General features: G+C 39.3%; 1 protein-coding gene across 3 annotated transcripts in view; it reads right to left on the bottom strand.

The window, feature by feature from the left end:
• The window catches only part of FHOD3 (formin homology 2 domain containing 3), a gene marked incomplete at both ends in the record, with an annotated part of 373,934 nt that overhangs the window by 136,765 nt on the left and 217,701 nt on the right, over nucleotides 1–19,468 (bottom strand). For all 3 annotated transcript variants that reach the window (XM_080639441.1, XM_080639442.1, XM_080639443.1), the window contains one exon: nucleotides 11,354–11,448. In XM_080639441.1, the coding sequence (XP_080495567.1) occupies nucleotides 11,354–11,448 (95 nt within the window). The remainder of the gene's footprint in view (nucleotides 1–11,353; nucleotides 11,449–19,468) is intronic.

Raw genomic sequence — 19,468 nt, 5'->3', positions numbered from 1 at the left:
CAAGCAGTCAGAGAAAATGTGTGGCAGTGTTCATCTGCATGCTTCCATACCCATGCAGGAAAGCAGGAACCTCGGATGGAGGCAGGAGGTATTAATATCTACTATAAATGTTTCCAAGTTTTCATTTTCCTTTGATTCTAAAGATACAGGACATTTAAGCAAATGATTTTTTATTGACAAAGCTAGATTTAAAATGAAATCAGTCATGCACATTAATAGCATGGATTCAAATGAAAGGGTAAGTCTAAAACCTCCTGAAGCTTCGAATGAAATATCTCCTTTTATTCTCCTCAAAACACAACTCACTTCTATGAGGAAGGGCAACCTACTGCAAAAACTTTAGAAAGCAACCCTGTGAAAGGGGAGGTAATGGGAAGGATGCTTTTTTTAGGCTTCATATTTGTACTGGAACTAGAGAATAACTGAAACGGCAGGATGCTATCAGTGCTTTAGCATTCATAATACTGTAGCTGGTGCAGACTGACACTGAACTATTCAAACCTGTCAAAACATGCTGTGTTAATGACCTGTAGGTAAAGGCAGCCTGGTGATGTCCATCTGTTCCACATAACTTTGCGTTGGTTTAGCCAAAAATGACGAATAATCCTAACCCACCCTTCTGAGCAAAAGGGAAGAAAAACAAAACAATCCCTTAGATGAGTAATTGCAGTAATACTACATCAGGTGATGACATCAGGAAAATCTTGTGCTCAATTTTCAGATTCTGCAGCCCAACGCCTTGAGACACCCTCTGAGCACTTGTCTTTCCTATACAATACCCACCCTGGTAAATGGCAAGGCTATCCTTTGACATATTCTACTTAGTGAACTGACATTTTCTGTCTGATGTTCTGCTCTGAACGTAGATGTTCCACTGTCAGAAGCTGAACTTGGACATTCACATTGCATTCCCACATCAGAAGGGGATAAGAAGGGAGGAGAAGGGACATCATGCAGGCCAGTAACAAAAACTGAAGTATATCATGGTCGTAAGCAAGTTTGGCACAAATCTCACTATCAGATCCACAGTTGAGCAAATCAAAAGGCAGTGCAGATCTAGAAGCAAATATATCTTCAGGTGGGCTATCACATCTTTCCCCAACAGCCTTACTACAGGAGGGTTCTATGGTTCCACTGTGCATGGAAGAGTGGCCCAACAGACACCAAACAGGAGAACAGCATGTATATGGGGAAGCTAGACTGCAATGAGAAAGGCAAAAAGAAGCGACCTGAGCATAAAACACTGCAAACCACAGAGAGTGGAGGTGACACAGAGGAGAAAAAAATAAGAAGCGGAATTCGATTCTCTCTGTTTAAAGGAAAACAGGGTGAACAGAACCACACGGAATTAACAATTCTGAGGCAATTCCATAAGTTAATACCTGCAGGGGTCTCTTGTCCCATTCCACTGTTTCAACTTACATTCTGCAGGAAAGGCTGCCATATATAAAGCTCAAATGGGGAAGCATTCAAACTGCAAGTTAGCAAAGTGTTGCATTTCCTTCCAAAATCACAACAATAAGATGCTTAAACAACAACACAGTGAAATTTAAAGTGCAGTGGAGAAAAAATGGCTTCTGAGAGGATGCTTTAATTGTATTACTGAGCTAAAGAAGGAAGGAGCTACATGCTGCTGGAAGCGAAAAAGACATACATTTGCTATAGTTCTGGTTTTTAGTAAGAAACTCGAAAATCCTTCATGCTGGCCTGAGGTATTAACAGCATTTTTTTTTTTAATACTGAATACCATATTCTCTTTTTTTTTTTTTATTAATGTGGTCTTCAAAAAGAAAAATAGGGGCATGAGGAGCAGGTTGTAAAACCAGGAAGCATCTGAACTCCTTGTTCAATTGCTGTGATCAAAGAGGATCAGAATATGGAAAGAAAGTACACAGCACATCCAGATGAGACTCATTTCAGTGAATCCTGGGAGCCAGCTACAGAACCTGCCGGTGTGCTGGAAATTATTCTGAAATCTTCATATGTATAAACTGCTATTAGAGGACTGTGGGGGAAGAATAAAGAAAACATATCAGAGAACTTTTCTATTGATCTTGATCTTATGAAAAGTAACTGACGTCCACACAGGCATCTTCCTTCCTAAGGACTAGTTCTGTAATTGAGAATATGAAATCTATTAGGTAACCATGATGAGTCCTAGGGCAATAAGCCAGTGAGGAACATGACCTGTGTGTAACTCAAGAGGCTCCTTGGGGTCCACTACCTGCTGCATATAAAGCCATCATACATGTTTTGGTGGGTTCCATTTTTGATACAGCATATTTTTCACTGTTATCCAAGTACCTTTAGCTAGTAGCTGTTGCTTTAAAGAACAACTATGTCTAAATAAAGGAATGACAAGCATTTTTGAGTGATGCCAGAGGGACAGATATGGTAACAATTAGTATTAGGTTCAACTTTCACCTATGTATGTCTTCAACACATATAATCTGTCCTTCCACTCCCTCATGTTCTTCCCTCAGGGCTTTAAAATCTAAATACCAATTTTCCAGATGAAGGACCAAGGCACAAAGGGATTTGGAAACTGGTTCAAGAATGTGCCTGGAAGCTGGATTCAGGCTGGGTCTTCCAATGTATGGACTCAGTCCCTAGCTGGGCTATTCTTCCAGGCTAAGCTACAAGCAAAACACTGGTATATTAACTGCTGTGTTGGCTGAACTGTCTCGGATCTGGTTTACATGACTCTGCGAAAAATGTTGGATAGCACTTTCTTTCCTGTAGGTAGGATTCCACTACTGCATTATATATATGGAAACAGCACAGAGACTGACTTAAGAAGAAAATTAAAATGAATTTCAGAAGGCAATCCAGTATTCATTAATTCAGTTTCTGTCTCAAGGAGCTTACAAAAGATAGGATATTAAAAAGAAACCAAACTGGAAAGAGAAGATCAAGCAGCACAGCTCTGCAGAAAAAGGTGGACCCTGTATGCCTCACATCAGCAGAAACAAAGTACACAGTGGATTCAATTCATACTTTTAGAGGAGCATGAGATCCTTGCACAGGCAAAAGTTTGAACAGATTGTGTGGAACTTCTGTTGTTTCCTCACAAACTGCACTTGCATTTCTGCAAAATCCTGTAAAAAGGATCCACACCAACAATGCAGGAAAGGCTACCTACAAGATAAGAAAAGGCTACCTACATTCTTCAAATCTGACGGAGTAAGTAAAAATTAACTATAATTACCTTTTTAACAGTCATAACCCCCAAAGTATTAATATACACTGAAGAATGAAAAAGGTTGACCACCACCTTTCTTCCTACAGAACTGGAACTGCAGCACACACAAGTATACATCCCTTTGCTTTCTGCTGGCAGAACAACCAAAAGCTCTGTCGAAAATCAGGACATGTAACTAAGCCTCAGGAGATCTGTATGCCAGGTTTGTTTCTTATACTGGTCTCACTACACAGAGGGAAGAGGAACAATATAACAACTAGGCAATAAGTATAGGTGAGGTACCAGTACTTGGCACTTTCTGGAAACTTACCCATTCACTATGCTGCATTTTCTTAGTTTTCATAATGATCTAGCTCATGTACTGCACATGGCATATACATGGGCCCTGCTCCCCATTATTCAAGGCCTTACTGCGCAAAAGTACATCTGCTGATCGTACCTGGAAGGACTTGCCCAGTGGCTTACTGAAATGGGGATACGAGGACAGAGGACAAATTATATTTGTTACTGACATGAGCCTATGACTTTGCTTTTTGACACCCATTTACTGATTAATATAAATATATAACCTACAGTCAGTCATCCAACAGACTGACACAACAACTAGTTTAACATACAGCCGTATCTGATAATGCATACTACTATCATATCAGATTGAAAATGAATTCCAAAATCTTCTTACAATGCCAGAAGCTGTTGAGTTTGGCAGTACTGGTCTTGGAGAACAGGGCTTAGGGGAGCAAGCGAGGATTGTCAACTGGCTTTCTACCAGGATGCCTACACTTCAGGCCACATGGAGGTGCCTGCATGAAGAGGCAGAACTTGTGCAGTTCTCCAACAGTGCTAAAAACACCATGTAGCTGGACATCAACATGACTGAGTGGGTCAGACTAAAGAGAAATGATTATGATAAAGAAAAACCAAACATGAGGACATTCAGAGGAAGTACTTCATTATGAAGCTTTATTTACCTGGACTTTTCGCATACACTTATTTTAACTATTAAATAGACTGAAAAAAGTGCATCACTTGACCTCACTAAGCAAACAAATTTGAGTTTGGCGGCATTTCAATAAGTGACTATGCACCACAAGAGCTTTCCCCGTTCTTCATCAAAACTTTCTAATAGCCCACATGCCCTCTACCAATCACCATAGCCACTGCCAGAAAAGATATATCCCTGTATTGCCTAAGAGAAACAGCCCAGAAAACAGACAACCCTGCAAACTGAAGCATTATACATCTGCGCTTATGAAATAGTGCCTCCAGAAAAGATTTAGACATAACTGCTTATTTTAATTTTAAATCACTTCTTAAAATGCAGCTCACTTAACTCCTGACTTAGGACTAATGGTATTTCTACTCTGCAAAATGATAACTCAGCTATCCCAAAAGGTTTGGCATAATGACCATAATGTGTTTTACACTGGCCAAGCTGATTTCTGTGTTTAGAATATGCATCAAAATCTCAGTTGTGTACTATAAGCTTGGATTATAACCAGCTGCTTTTTCAGCCTTGGAGAGACTACTTCATATATCTTCACTCTTTTCCATCTGACAACTTGAGATTGAAAATTTTGTATCTTTCTTCTTCAGGCAATTGATTTTCTAGTCAAAAAAGTTTTCACACTTTTTTTCAATCACACTGGAAAAAGTAGGCTCAATTTTCTTCAGTCTCATCTCTCAATAGAGACAAACTTCCCAACTGTGTCCTTTCACAGGAATGCTGGACATAATGCCTGTTAGAAAACATTAGTAGCCAATAGAAAATACTATTTTCTATTAGCTACGGCCCAGTAGGACACAGTAATTTGCTCACAACTGTTACCATTCACATTGGTGAGCACATATCTGTGACACTGAACTACTGCAACGAGAGAGACAAAGGTAATTCTAAAAGCTAGTATTGACTTTAGGTTGGTTTATATGTTCTTCCCCTCTTCTCCCCAATACTAGGATAACACTTGCTTTTTTCTTTCTTCATGCCTTTCCTTCACAACAAGAAATCCGTACATCTGCATAGATGTACAGTATTTTCTGGAAATGTTTGGACATATTTCACTCATCGCTATCACGACATTTGCTCATACAGATTTGAATAGATGAGACTGAGTGAAAAGGTGGGCCTGTACATTTGCCATGTTGTTTGCAGTTAATCATTACATTTTCCTGTTCTCCACTTCAAACGAGATGAAATCAGATCTCTGATACTATATGGGGGAACTATGTGTTTTCTAGTATCACCTTAATCTACGAGAGCTCATTTATCCCTTCAAAATACTCAGAAGTGAATGCAACAGACAGAGCTATGGGAATAGTTATTTCTGGAAGACTGGACTACTGCAAACTCATGTTTGATGGACTGACTTTGAAACTCACCCACAAATAAGACTGGTAAAGAGCAGCAGCACTCATAACACTCTGTCTGCTGAGTCGGACAGACCAAAGTGAGTCCATAACGTAGTCTGCACTGGCTGCTGTATCATATTCCAAGTTTATTGCAACATCCTGATCTTTATCTTCAAAGTGCTAATTAAATACAATTCAAAATAAACTCCCTTCATGAAACAGCGGCATTACAGTTTCTGAGTGAAAGAGGACGGAAGCTCTCAGGCGACCTGGGTGAGCATTGGCTCAAGCCCTTGAGAGGCAGGAAGTAGGAAAGTTACTACAAATCTCGGATTTTGTTTCTTCCTCACACAACCATTTTCATAACAATAGTTCTGTGGCCAAATGCACAGAAGATTAAATTTAAGAGTCATGACATGAATGTTCAGAGTTTCACTGAACTCAAAGAAATTGTGCCTCTTCCCCACAGCTCAGGGTCTCAAGCTCAGGGCAGTCCATGGGTGGGACCACACTGACTTTAGGGCTCAAGGAGAGATCTCAGCTTTAAACAGAACCCTTGCAGGAAGCAAAGGTGCCTGAATGCCTGTAAAACTGACATCTAACCGACATTTTTACCTGGCGAGACCTGAAAACAGAACAAAACCGGAGACTTATGAGAGTTGTGGTTTGAGGTAAGAGAGACAATACAATCTGAATAGCTTGTACGTTAGCTGTAGGCAGGGTATTATTTGTTAGAGGGTGCAAGAGTTTGTTAACTATCAAGGCAGCAGATTGAGAAGGTGACAATCTGTGGAATTAATCACAGTAGGTGCCCAAGTTGTGTAATTTTTCCTGGGTGCTTAATTCTTTTAACTGGTCACTTTTTCTAGATCACTTCCAAACCTCTTAGGAATAAAGTGCAGAACAATTCTACAACACAAGCACCTGCTCACAAAGATCAGGTTGTATATTCATTCTCATCATCGAAGCAATGTTAACTCAGACTAGGTCATCCATACACACAATATAATACCAGAAAAGTTAATGAGATGCAAATACATTGTATTGCCAGGATTCTCAACAACAGAGTACACTGTATAGTTTTGGTAATGATTTAATCCAACATGCTTTGGGCTTTAGCACTATTAATGCTACTATTTTAGCCCTATTTATTTCTGTTGAGCCCTTCACATTTGTAACTTTCCTCATGACTACAAACCATTATTTGGTATGTATTTGTAGACCCACTTTAACATCCACTTGCATAAGATTTGGCAAGAAATTTCCTGAGAAGAGCACAAATTCAAGTTATATGGTATTCTCTGCTCAGCTTATGACTTCAGTTGAACACATGCATAAATGACTTGTGAAATGGAGACAGATCTAATCAAGTTCTTAAATTAAGTATTTATCCCTGCATACCTTAAATGATTCACTTGTAAAAACAACTTCAGGGCTTTTTGTGACTTAGAATATTATTTCTCTCAAAATGACTTATCAACCATAGGTGTGTTTTAACATGTCACTGGCACCATGCAGAAAAAGCAGCCCTCCTGGACTTCTCTTTTGAAACCAACAAATTCTGCCACTATAACCATGTTCTGTTTCAATGTTGAGGATTTTTTCCTTTTGCTTTGAAATAGCTTTTTGTTTAGGTTGGGTTTTTTTTTTTTTTTTTTTTGATTGAATTACAATTTAAAACATTCAAAGACTCATTACTTCAATAGCAAAGGAAGCAAAAGAGTCACACGAGGCTAAAGGAACAACTTGCTAGTTAAAGTTTGTATTTAACCTCGCAATCTAGGACCCAGACAGAGGCAAAGCAGGAGAAAAAAAAAATTAAGACAATATGTGAGATAGGAATCTTTAATCAACCCCTCTGTATCAGCCTGGGCCCAGCATTCCACCCTGTCTTCTGAGGTTACTGAGCACCACTTTGAAAATGGATTACTTTCCACTGAATACAATGCCAAAAAGGGGCTTTAGCTCCCCTGGGGGAAATTAGAACAGCCTGGATCATCAAATGGGAAAAAATAATCATATCAGCAGCATTCAAAAATGGAGGGAAAGAAAAGGTGAAACCACACTCACGTTTTGGACTACTTAATGCCTTAGATGTGCCATTGAAGACTGAGGCAGAATGGCAAAAGCCTGTGGGTTTGTGATGCAAATGAACATTTGCTTCTCTAGTAGATGATAAAAATACCTGGGATTTTTCCAAGATCTTTGGTTCAGAAATGCACTTTTTGTAAACACTCGGTAGTTATTCCTGGAGAGGATAAGGTACTGATACAGGGCTGTATGCTTTCTATTACCAGGTCAGAGGGAATACTAACACATATGAAAGTGTGTGTATATATATATATATATATATATATATATATATATATATTACCTCATAGATGCTAACAGATGAAAAATACATTATAAGGACTTAATATGGCTTAGTGCATGTATGTCTTTAACCTGCCGTCCCTTGCTTTGGTTAAGACAAATTTTCCAACAGCCCTTGTCATCATTACCAAACCAAGACTCAACCTGCAAGTGATCCACCATAGACCTCCACAGGGATGCCAGCTGCCAGCATAAACAAATGCCTCAGGTCCCTTTACAACCAGGTTAAATATAACTTCCAATACAACACAAAAACTTAATTCCAGCTTCAGCAGCAGCAACGTATAGCTGGCAGAAACACCAAGAAAGTGGTGAAATATCATCTCCCAGATGCTGCGAGGTTGAAACATGTCAGTTAAGGCAACATCTTGGACAGGTCAGATTACTCACTTCAGATAGAAAAAATAAAAAATTAAGAGCAATTCTGAAAGCACTGTTAACTAGCATTCATTGACTCCTAAATTTCTCTTTTAAAAGGCAAACCATCTTGCATGAATGCTCCATGCTCCCAATGAATGCTAAAAGAAAACTCAGTTGACACAAATATTTCCTATTTACGTAACATCTAGCTTATATAAGATTGTCAGAGCCTTGGCCCTGCTATAGCCCTCTTCTGCACTCCTACAGCAGTACACTGCTGATCTCAGTTACGTATTAAAGTTCACTGGAAGCCAACAGCATGAAACCATATACCTATAATTAAGTACATATTTGAATGTTTTGTAAAACAAGGAAAGACTGATGAATTGCTGCCTAAATAACTAATGATGAAACAGCAGTGATGTACATTTAAATTGGGATTATGCTGTAAATGTTTTATTCCAGGGCTGTATTAACCATTGATGACTGAAAAACGCTCCACAGCCAGCCTGTATAAGGCCAGTGGCAAACACTGGTGCAGTCACACATGGTTGGATGTGTCTTGCAAGGAACCGGCAGTGGCCCAGAGATTCTGGGATGTGCTGATAATGCTCTTCTCTGTAAATAACATGGCAGAAGAAGAGTACTGTTATCTTCAAATTTCTAATCTAGTGCCTATACAATACCAGAGAAGGCTCCTTCTGCCCACTAACGAGTCATTTAAGATTAAGATTACAAAAGTTTTACCAGACACATGCAAAGTGATCTTTGAACTGGGTATCAAATTATAGCATATTAAGCCTTGTCAGAGCTTTTGAGAAGAGGAAAAAACATGTGTCACAGTCATGGCAGCAAAATGATTGTATTCCTCCTGCATCTTATCAGAGGGATTTGTCCCAGGACTTAATTGGCAATTTCACTATTCATTTTTTGTTCAGCAGTGTTAACATGATGTTCTACCACTTTTGCTGTGGAGAAAGCATCAGCATAGCAGGGCTGCACATTAGACTGTAGAAGCATTGCAAATTCCAGGGGCTCATTTTTCACAGAAAGTCAAAACCACCTTTAAGTGCATAAAGCAGCTGTCCCACCACACTCTGACAGCAAACCTACCATACATTTGGTTAACTTCTGTCATACAGACAGGGACTTAGATCTCTTCCAAGACAGTCAAATAATAACGAAAAAGCAACTTTGATGCTACCTGAAACCAAACTATTCAAATCACATTGCCTGCATTCCTCAGCTGCAGGCACTGAGCCAGGACATGGAGATAATCATTCTGACTGGTGGTGGGGGAGGGAGAAAAGAGCTTAAGGACCCAAGAGCTGAAGTACTCTGGTCAAGGAACTCTAGCCAGAATTAAATCTACAAGGTAGCAAAGCAGTTGTGCTTCTCTCCCATTAGGTGCATTAGAGAATTAAAATAATCATGGACATGGCAACACTTTTTTCCTTTCTTCATAGAATCATAGAACAGTCAGGGTTGGAAAGGACCTTAAGATCATCAAGTTCCAACCCCCCTGCCATGGGCAGGGACAGCTCACACTAAACCATGCCACCCAAGGCCTCATCCAACCTGGCCTTGAACACCGCCAAGGATGGAGCATTCACAACCTCCCTGGGCAACCCATTCCATTCTTGCTTGTTACATAACCATAATTATCTTATGTTTCTACCAATATAGGTGAACATAACTCAAGATAAATCAGTTCTTTCAGGATCACAGCATCTGTTCTCTGACTTGATAATCTGAAGCAGCAGTGAAGTTTGCATATTGTAGAAAAAAAATCTTTAGCGGTTAAAAAAGGTCCCAAGCTCTTTTTATTCCTTGTGTTATAAAAACTATCAGGGGAAACGGGGAGAGCAGCAGCAGATCTGTGTCACTACACTATCCAACAGCAACTTTCTGCTACTCAGCCACTTGAGGAAACATTTCTGGAAATTTCTTAGCAATTGTTTGAGCTGCTAACAATAGCTAACATACCATGTTCTGTCTATTGGTTCACACAGATCTATCCCAAGCAAGTCTACTTGACAAGATCAGCAGCAGTCTCTGCAGGCCTTAAACTTTCTAAAGCTGCAGAGCCAACAGACTGCAGAACGGTGTATTTGTGGTTTTACCTACCCTGTGGCCCTCCAAGATAGTGAAGCAGCAGATTTTGTATTCTGCTTTCTTTTTGACTTCCAGCAAAGATGACCTTCAAAGTGGGTTGCGCACTATATAAATCACTACTGCACTAGAGAAGACAAACTCAAGTGGCATATACTCTGACCTTCAGCTTTTGCCTCCTTGTAGGTAGGGACCAACAAATATTCTCCTGTAGACAGGTACCAGATTTTGTCTTCTAGAAGACATTAAGAAGCATTTCTTTACTGAGAGGGTGGTCAAACACTGCAGCAGGCTTCCTAGACAGGTGGACGATGCCCCAAGCCTCTCAGTGTTTAAAAGGCATTTGTACAATGCCCCTGATAACATGCTTTGACTTTTGGTCAGCCCTGAACTGGTCAGGCAGTTGGACTACATCATAAGTGTGGGTCCCTTCCAACTGAATTGTTCTATTTAATTCTGTTCTGGTCTAAGAAGGAAGCCTATCCTTCTCTGTTCTGTTCCAAGGAGGAAGTCACTCTGAATTGTCCTCTCTCAGTGCTCAACAAAGTTGACCAGTGTATAATGGTGAAACTGTAGAAAAGGATTTGCATTCATAAAATAGAAAGGTGAAAAAAAACCCACCCCAAAAATGGTTCCAAAGAATGTCTTGGGAACGACAACTGCAAGACTAAAAAATCTTTTCCATGGTCAACTCTAATGTCAGCACAGACAGTAATGAGGGCATCTTAGGCATATTTGCTTCTAAAAGCAGAGTATGTGCCAAAAGCACAAAAGAGTATAAAATCAGTCAAAAAGAAATAACAGCTCAGTGTGCCCTGGTTTCCATGAAGAGTGTTATGTACTCCTTTAGAATCTAAAGGCAGTCTGCTTATACCCTAAATGCATATGTAATACAAATGAAACACATTTAAAGAACAGCAAAATCATATAAAAGAAGAATTTTGGAGAGTGTCTTACCTTTGACCCAATAAGTGTGTACAGCCACTGGATGGTTTCATTATGATTTATTACTCCATTCATGCCATCGACATAGAGCATGATCTGTCCCAAAGCTATTGTAAAGAAAAGAGATAAAATGCAAATCAGACCTAGCAAATAGTTTTTATAATCCTAAATATTGCTGGCAATTTTCTGTAAGCCAGGTTTTCCAGAGATGTGGGGAGCTCAACTAAAGAAACATACATTGGGCAAGACTGTGCTGGATGAAATCCTGAGCAACTGCAGTAACTTTACTGCCTTGATCTGGATGATATAAGTGTGAATTTCATCCAGGGACAAGCACAGGCACATGTTCTTTCCTAGAAGATACCACATTTTATTGCTCTAAAATCTGCAAACAGTATTCTACACACTGCTTGTTGCTGCAGCAGTTCCATCAGCTACAATACTTTACACCTTGTGAGCCAAGAAGTTTTTAATTATTTATTTCAGGACCATATAATATTTGGAATGAATATATTTGGATTGACTGTTTCAGTGAATTTCAATAATATGAAATTAAAGCAGGGCAATTAACACCAATAAGGACAGCAAATATTCACCACTGCACAGTGTTTTCTTGCAAGTTTTGCATTTTAGGAAGAAAATTCAACAAACAAAGCCTGGTTAACAAAGAAGCACTACTATTCATTTATTCTAAAGCACATACATTTCAAAACATGCTAGTAAAATATTTCCTGGCAGTAATTCCACAGTTTGCAATTCTGATAATATGAGACTTTCTAGAGACAACAGCTATTAAATCTTTTCTGACTGATAAGGACAGACATTTTTCGTAAGGATTATGAAAAGTGGATTAACGAAATTCATCTATCATCTTCAAAAGTTTCCACTGTTAGATCTTCTGCTTTATAGCATGAGATCAAAGCACACTGGGATGAAAAAGAAACCACTGATGTAACACCTTTCAGCACAGCCTGTTGGCATAACAACTCAATTATCTAATGCACAACCTGATGAGTCCCTAGTACACTGCTTTATGGGGGGAAAAAGAAGGAAAAACCCCACAGGGTGAGGAAAATTACGATGTTAATAATCTTCCAAACACATTCCAAATGTTTGCTAACTTTTGCACAGGTTGTGCACAGTACAGCATCACTTTACTTGAGGGCAGACTTTTCTAAGACACAATTGTTAGGCAAGCCCTTAAGTGCCCACTATGGCTAAGCAGCTAACACATTTTTACACTGTCTCCTCCTTTTACCTTTGCTTCAGTTGGTTGACTTACAGTTAAAAAAACCCCAGGTACTAATTTTAGGTACTTATATTCCTTATCTAATCTGTTACACCAGGCTAGAAACAAATTCACCCTACACAGTCAATGGAGATGGAGAAAAAGTAAGAAGAGGACTATGGCAAGGAGATAACTCTTATCTTAGGCAGGCCTCATTGCCACTCTACAGGAAGCAATGACTTACTACCCTCCAAAGACGTGTGTCTCAGGTGAATAAAATCAGGTGGCAGGGACACAGGCCCAAGTGTTTAAGTAAATTAAAAGATGTAAGCCAGCCAGTAAAAAGAGATAAGAATTACACTGCCTGAATTAATGGCTGCTTTGAAGCATTTCCTGGCAGGTAAAGAGAAGAATATTGCTATCCCAGCTGTAATCAGAGAAAGTTTTAATTCTTGTTTTTACTTCCTTGCAATGCTAAAAAGATTTGGCCGTTGGTCAGAATGAGATCCAGTCACGACAAGGTCACTAACTTCCCCCTTTTTTTTTCCTCTTGCAAATTTTTGGTTGTGGGTGAAGGGATTTAATTTGAAACAAATGTGAAACAAATTTTACTATTTGTGCATGCTTTCCAAATTAATACAGAAATCAAAGACAACAACAAGTCTGCTTTTAAAGGGAAAACATGCACACAATACAAAATTACTCCACTGCTCATACTTAAGACCAGTTAGACTGGATGCATAAGTGAGATCTGGGATGTATTAGTCTTCAGCTTCTTAGATGTGCCCCCACGCCCCTGATTTTTAGGGATTCCTGACAATTTTCATCTGCTACCACTAATCTTGCCCCTTCCTTCACCCTCCCCTCCCCTTTTTATTATGATAAAAATATGGCAGCATCTGTACCTTTGCAGCAACAGGATGAGTCTTCTGGATGAAGGTGACAAATTAGTAACATAAAAAAATTCCTCTACTGCTGCCTCTTGAACAAATGACCAATAAGATTTACAATATAAAGAATTACAAAGGATGCCATGAAAGGACCAATTGAAGATAGGTTTGCTGTGGAGTCATGCTGACCGGATCCAAGTGATGATTATCCAAGTCATGACTCCAGTAATTATCTGCCACACGTCAAGTTGTCAGCTGCTGAGAAATCTTAACGTGGAACTTCTTATTGCTATTTCCTGCCTTCAGGGGTCATAAAAATGAAAGTAAGAAATTATGAGCAGGGTTGAGAAGTCAACTTTCATTATAAGGAAGAGTAAGCTAGGGAGGCTCTGTATACAGTTTGCACAAAGCCAATGCCTTAAAAATTCTCAGTAAAAGAAATCCAAGAGAAGACTCAAAAGCAGGAGAATGTTGGTTTTCATACCATGTCAAGTGTCTGTGCTGAGCAAGAAAACATAACACCTAGTAATCAGAAAACAGTGGCAAAATGGAAAAGGCCATCAAAGATGTTTGTGTAAGAGCAGGCTGGTGGACTGGAGGTTCTCAGGCTCTCCCAAATGTAAACAGACTGGCCACAGGACACTGGTTTATATTCTTTCAACTGCTCTACCCAACTGATAGCCTACCTTCCGGATCATGGTCATAGTCTGCTGAAATGGCTGTGGCTACAATGCAAACTCCACATACTCACTGTCCTTCACGTGCGAGTTGGCATGCATGCATGCCCAATATGCAGAGCCTTGCCAAGAAACGGCACATTACTTTGCAAGGTGATCTGAGGTTGTTTGGAAGGCTAATCTAGTCCAAAATTATTTAAGTTTGCATTTGTACGTGCCTGTTCAACCAAACTTTTTTTTTTCTCTTTTCACTGAAAAATGAGGAGGTTATTTAATCCACTTAATCCCATCTCTCAGTTAACTGGAATTCTCTTTGGAAGTATATCAACAACCTACTTGCATTAGGAAAGCTTGCTATTGTGTAACAGGAGGCTGGGGGGGGGGGGGTTAAATATGGAGCAGACTTAATTTGGAATTTCTTTGTTCCCACTACCCTTGTCAAACCCTTAATCTTATATGAAAGTAGTGTGTGATTTTACCAATAGCTATTTTCAAGTGGAAAATTGCTGGACTTCTTAGGAAAGGCTTAGGCTACAAAGGGATGGATCAGCCAGAAATTTCATAGATTTCTGGGAAATAAGAGGTCTAAGAAAGCCTCTCAAACTTGCCAGTATTGGCACCGATACTCTCCTGGGATCTTTCCTATATAAAGTTAACAGGACCAAAGGGGAAAAGCTCTTTCACAAAACATCATTACAATGAACATCACTTTAGGTAAAAGTCTATTTTTCCCCCTCAGATTGTCAAAAGTTTCAAAGCTGTTCCTTGCCCACATACCTGCTTTCCCAACCTGCTCTATCTACTTTGTATATTACCACAAGACTAACTTAGAGAAAACAGCAGCACTGAATAAGAAGAAACACTTTTCTTACAGTTTCCTATGTACAGGGTGAAGCAGGACAAAACCAGGCTGTTACCAGAGGTTTCAGCTCCTGAGGAGACTTTTGGCCCAAGTTCATCAGGCACTTCATAACCAGCACCCATGGTGCATGTAACACGCTGTATAAGACAACGGGTGCATGTGAATGGCAGACAGAACTGTGATGCAACTAATAGGAAAGAGCCAACTGCTAAAAGTCAGCTTTCTCATTGCTAGTTAAAATCTGATCACCATCAAGGAGAAATTAAGAGTCTGTGTGATTGCCTTTATTCTATCTGAAAGCAGATTCTCAACTTACTTATGCTATCCCGGACACTGAAAAGGTGTAACTCCATCAATGTAAATGTCTCACTGAAGAACAAAATTTCAGTAACCGTCTAGTGAGAGATCCCAGGAGAGACATAACAGTTGTTTCCTCACTAGATAGATGCAAGAGCTCAGGTACCAAGCAGGACTGCCAAGAACACAAAACCCCCAGCTCAGCTGAGCCCTTATACACTCTGTTGGGAGCTTCTACTTTTGCCTGTAGCACATTCCCACAGACAGTGCTTGCACATGCATCCTCAGGGAAGAGCTTATCATCTCTGTAACATCCAAAGATATTGAACAGTGTTTTCTCTGATGACAAATCATTATTAAATACCACTTTTGTATCATCCAGCTATTGAAAATTAACAAAATTGCAGCAGAGTTCCTTGCTTCTAAGGGGTGACATCAGATAAAATCGATAACCTGGCCTCTCCACTGCTTCTGAAAGTGGATCTTACAAAGCAGCACTGTGCCAGACCTTATGACTCAGTCATTCCACAGGGTTAGAACCAGCCAAAATTTTTAGGTTTGGGGCTTTCTTTGTTTCCTCTGTTACTATTTGTATGGGTTGGCTTTAGCTTCAGTTAAAAATATGTTGTTTATACACCTATTTCCACTTCTTTACTCCTGTTGAAGTTATTTGTAACAGCATCTAGGAAGATAAAAACACTCTTATTCCTGGCCACAAATGCAAGAATATTTTCTTATCAAAGCTTCTTTAAATCCCAACTCTTTTCTTGATCTTGCCTTTTTGCCCTCTGTTCATTTGTTCTTTCCATTATCGCACACATCATGGTTGAAACATGCTAAGAAATTTATTTTCAGAACTCCCATATTAACCACGTTCTGAACTTGTTATGAACTGTATTAACAAAGAACTGAACATTCTCACAGAAAACCACATCACAGAACTAATGTTATGAACTAAAACTGCAAAGACATTTCTGTACGTTGCTAATGTAAATCGGAAGTTCTTATGTTAGCTGACATTATTTAAAGTTTAGCTTTTAATCCTACGCAGTACTTTAACAGCTCTTAAGTACTTGGAAACTTCTATATGCTACTTCTAGATCTAACGTATAATTCAAGGTTGAGATTCTCAAGCAGAGACTAAGTGTTTCTAGATTTAACTTAATCTTGATTTTCTCCCCACCTATTTTAATGGCAAAACATACAAAGATACAATAAAACTCAGCTGCTTTTTAACGCTGAAAATAAGTGACAGACTTTTATCCTGGTTTACAGGTTCAAGAGAAGCTGTCATCCAGAGGTCACCCCTGGGCAAAGCCAAACAAACCAGGATGGCTGGACATGCCACTCTCCCAGGCAGTCAATACAGCTTTCTGCAGCACACTCAGGCCCTGCAATGTACATTGCTGGTTGTGGTTATAACTGAACAGGTACAACAGCGGCATGCTGTAACTTGCCCTTAAAAGAATATCTTATTTAAAAATCAAGGTCAAGCTCACCAAGGAACAAAAATCCTTCCTTTACTTGGCAGCTAAAAAATGCCTTTGCTGCTGTTTTAATTCTACAGAGACAGCACATGTGTATTTGGACACCTATTATTTTAATCAGTCCATTAAAACTCCATGCTTAACACTGGGTTCTTAAATGGCACAGCCTAGCAATAGTTTCCACAGTCCACAAAAGCAGTCAGGAAATACTGGAGGAGATTTATAACTCTGACATTCCTGGCACAATGGAGAGACCTTTAGATCTGTGTTATTATTATTACTCTGTACTACCTAATTGTTCGTCTTTAACAATAAGCTTAGTTTTGGTGAACCCCAGTGGCTGCTAGTAGAGAAATGCTCTTACATTGCTGATTATTACATGAAAATGAAGGGAAACAGGCTGCCAGCTCCGGACTCCGAGCAGAGCCTCAACCAACCAAGAGACTGGGAAAACACAAGTTTTGAAGTCTCGATGACATTTACAGTCATTGTGCTGCAGGTACTCAGAAGTCATCCACAAAGAACATAGGTAAACATTTTTGGTCCTCAGAAGCTGATTGTTAATAACACCTTGGCAGCAAAGCTGGCGTAGAGATCACAGAACATTTACAAGCCTAATTATTCACTTTGAAAGCAGGTTGTCATTGTGGTTTGGGGGGGTGGGGGGTGGGGGAGGAAGGTAGTTGTCTCTTCCCATTCTCTTTTTCAGGGAAAGATACCTGTGTTGTCAGTGCTGTCGTAACTCCCTATTCTGAGGCTCCTTAACTAGAAGGGCTCTAGTTACCATTTCAACCTCTCACACACACCCCCCTTCTCTCCCTAAAGCTTACCTCCCAATGGTTCTTAGTGTGCCCAATGTTCAAGCAAAGAGAAATGTAGCCCTTCCCCAAGGAATGGGCAACACATGGCAAGGCAATGACCACAGAAAACTCTTACAGTAGAATTTTCTTTATGTTTCTCTGCTACCCTTTCCCTGCAGTTTCTCCCTTTAAAAAAACAGCACTCAGCAAAGTCAAAGGGCCTAAGACACCTTTAATTAGCTCAACAGTTCCAGCAAAAGCTGATCCCTCTTATATACCACGCAACACGCCTGGCAGGGCACAAGTCCCCCAAAGCCAAAAGAGCACATCAGAATTGCTCCTCCTTCAGTATTTCTCTTGTGATATTTCTTACAATTTACTTGCGTGTAAAGAAAGAATAGACTCACACTTGACTCTGCCAGCAGTCAACCTGCTGACTGCCTTTTCATATGAACTGAAATCTGGCTTACATAGATGCATTATAACAGCTTTGCACAATAACTCATAATTGTTTCAATCATTATTTTATGTTGTAGTCCCCACATTTTAAATGCAGTATATTACAGCACGCTTTTTACAAGATTAGTAACACTTACCAATGTACAATAACCTGGGAAAAGCTTATATAGGAAAAGGTAAAAACGTTTCCTCATTGAAAACAAATAGGTAATTAAAATATCTTACTAATAAATGAGCAAGTCTACTCCAGTTTTAGACCACTATATTGCAAGCTGACTAGAAGCATTAAAGAATGAAAAATAAGGAATGAAAGATTCAAGGAAGAAAGCAAGACAGGAGAAGGGAAAAAGACAAAATCAAAAAAGAAAATAAAAGGTTAACTAAATGATTAAAAAAAAAATGACCATTCACCCTTGGTGCTTCATGAAGCAAAATTCCTGTGGAAAATGTGTGGTAGCCCTGAATTAGAGATGATATGCTACAGTGTGTGCAGGTAGAGCTGAATTAAGGCAGCTACTTCTTAACGGAATCAGTGCAGGCTGTAACACTGAATAATGTTATTCCAGTGTGTGTATGAAGTTATGTATTTTTCTTAAGAATTTCTGAGGAGACTTCCACATTTCTCAAGAAGCCTTTGCACCTGGAGCAGAGAAAACTGGTGGAATACATGAAACGGACTTTTTTTTTCTATTATATGTCAATAGGATCTTCACTGACTGCAGTCAGGAACTTTTTTGGTGATTATGAACAAAACCACACTGTCTTGGGTCTCTGACCTATGTGGAAATTGAAAAGAATCAAGGGGCAAAACAGCTTGGGCTGTTTAACAAATGAACTAACACTCGAACAGAAAAAGAATGTACAATAGGATAAAAATGTTCACATACTGAGCATTTTTAGTCATCGACAGTATTTCTTGTTAATGCGACAGTAACTCTTTCAGGATGAAACTGTCAGTTTTGAAATGACCAAATGACAGGTTCTCAGTGACTGCTTTTTTTTCTTTTCTTTTCTGTTTTTCTTGAAAAAAGCACCACACTTCCTAATATTTACATTTTTCCTAAACAAAAAGGAAGATTCTTGGGAAGCAAAAAAAAAAACAAACAAAAAAAACCAACACAGGAATTCCCAGCATTATTGTATAATAGGAGGAATAGAGGAGGAAAAAAAAACCCGATAAATTATTGTGCCAGTTGAAACCTTAAACATTACTCTACCCCACAGAAGACAGCACTTTGTAGAGCACAAACATTGATCAATGATCTTCTGTTTTCATGTAGTAACATGTTACTGCTGTCATAAAGCTCAAATATTTCCCAAGACTGCAGTTCCTTATTTTTAAGCTCAACTTCATTCTTCCAAGGTGCTACACTGGGCCGGTAAACGTGGGCCCAGTTTTGCATTCTGAAATAACAGCATTGCAATTG

This window comes from Psittacula echo, assembly GCF_963264785.1.
Source record: "Psittacula echo genome assembly, chromosome: 2".
In the NCBI taxonomy this organism is placed as follows: Eukaryota; Metazoa; Chordata; class Aves; order Psittaciformes; family Psittacidae; genus Psittacula; species Psittacula echo.
The sequence above is the reverse complement of the archived record's forward strand: the minus strand, read 5'-3'. Positions and strand labels throughout refer to the sequence as shown.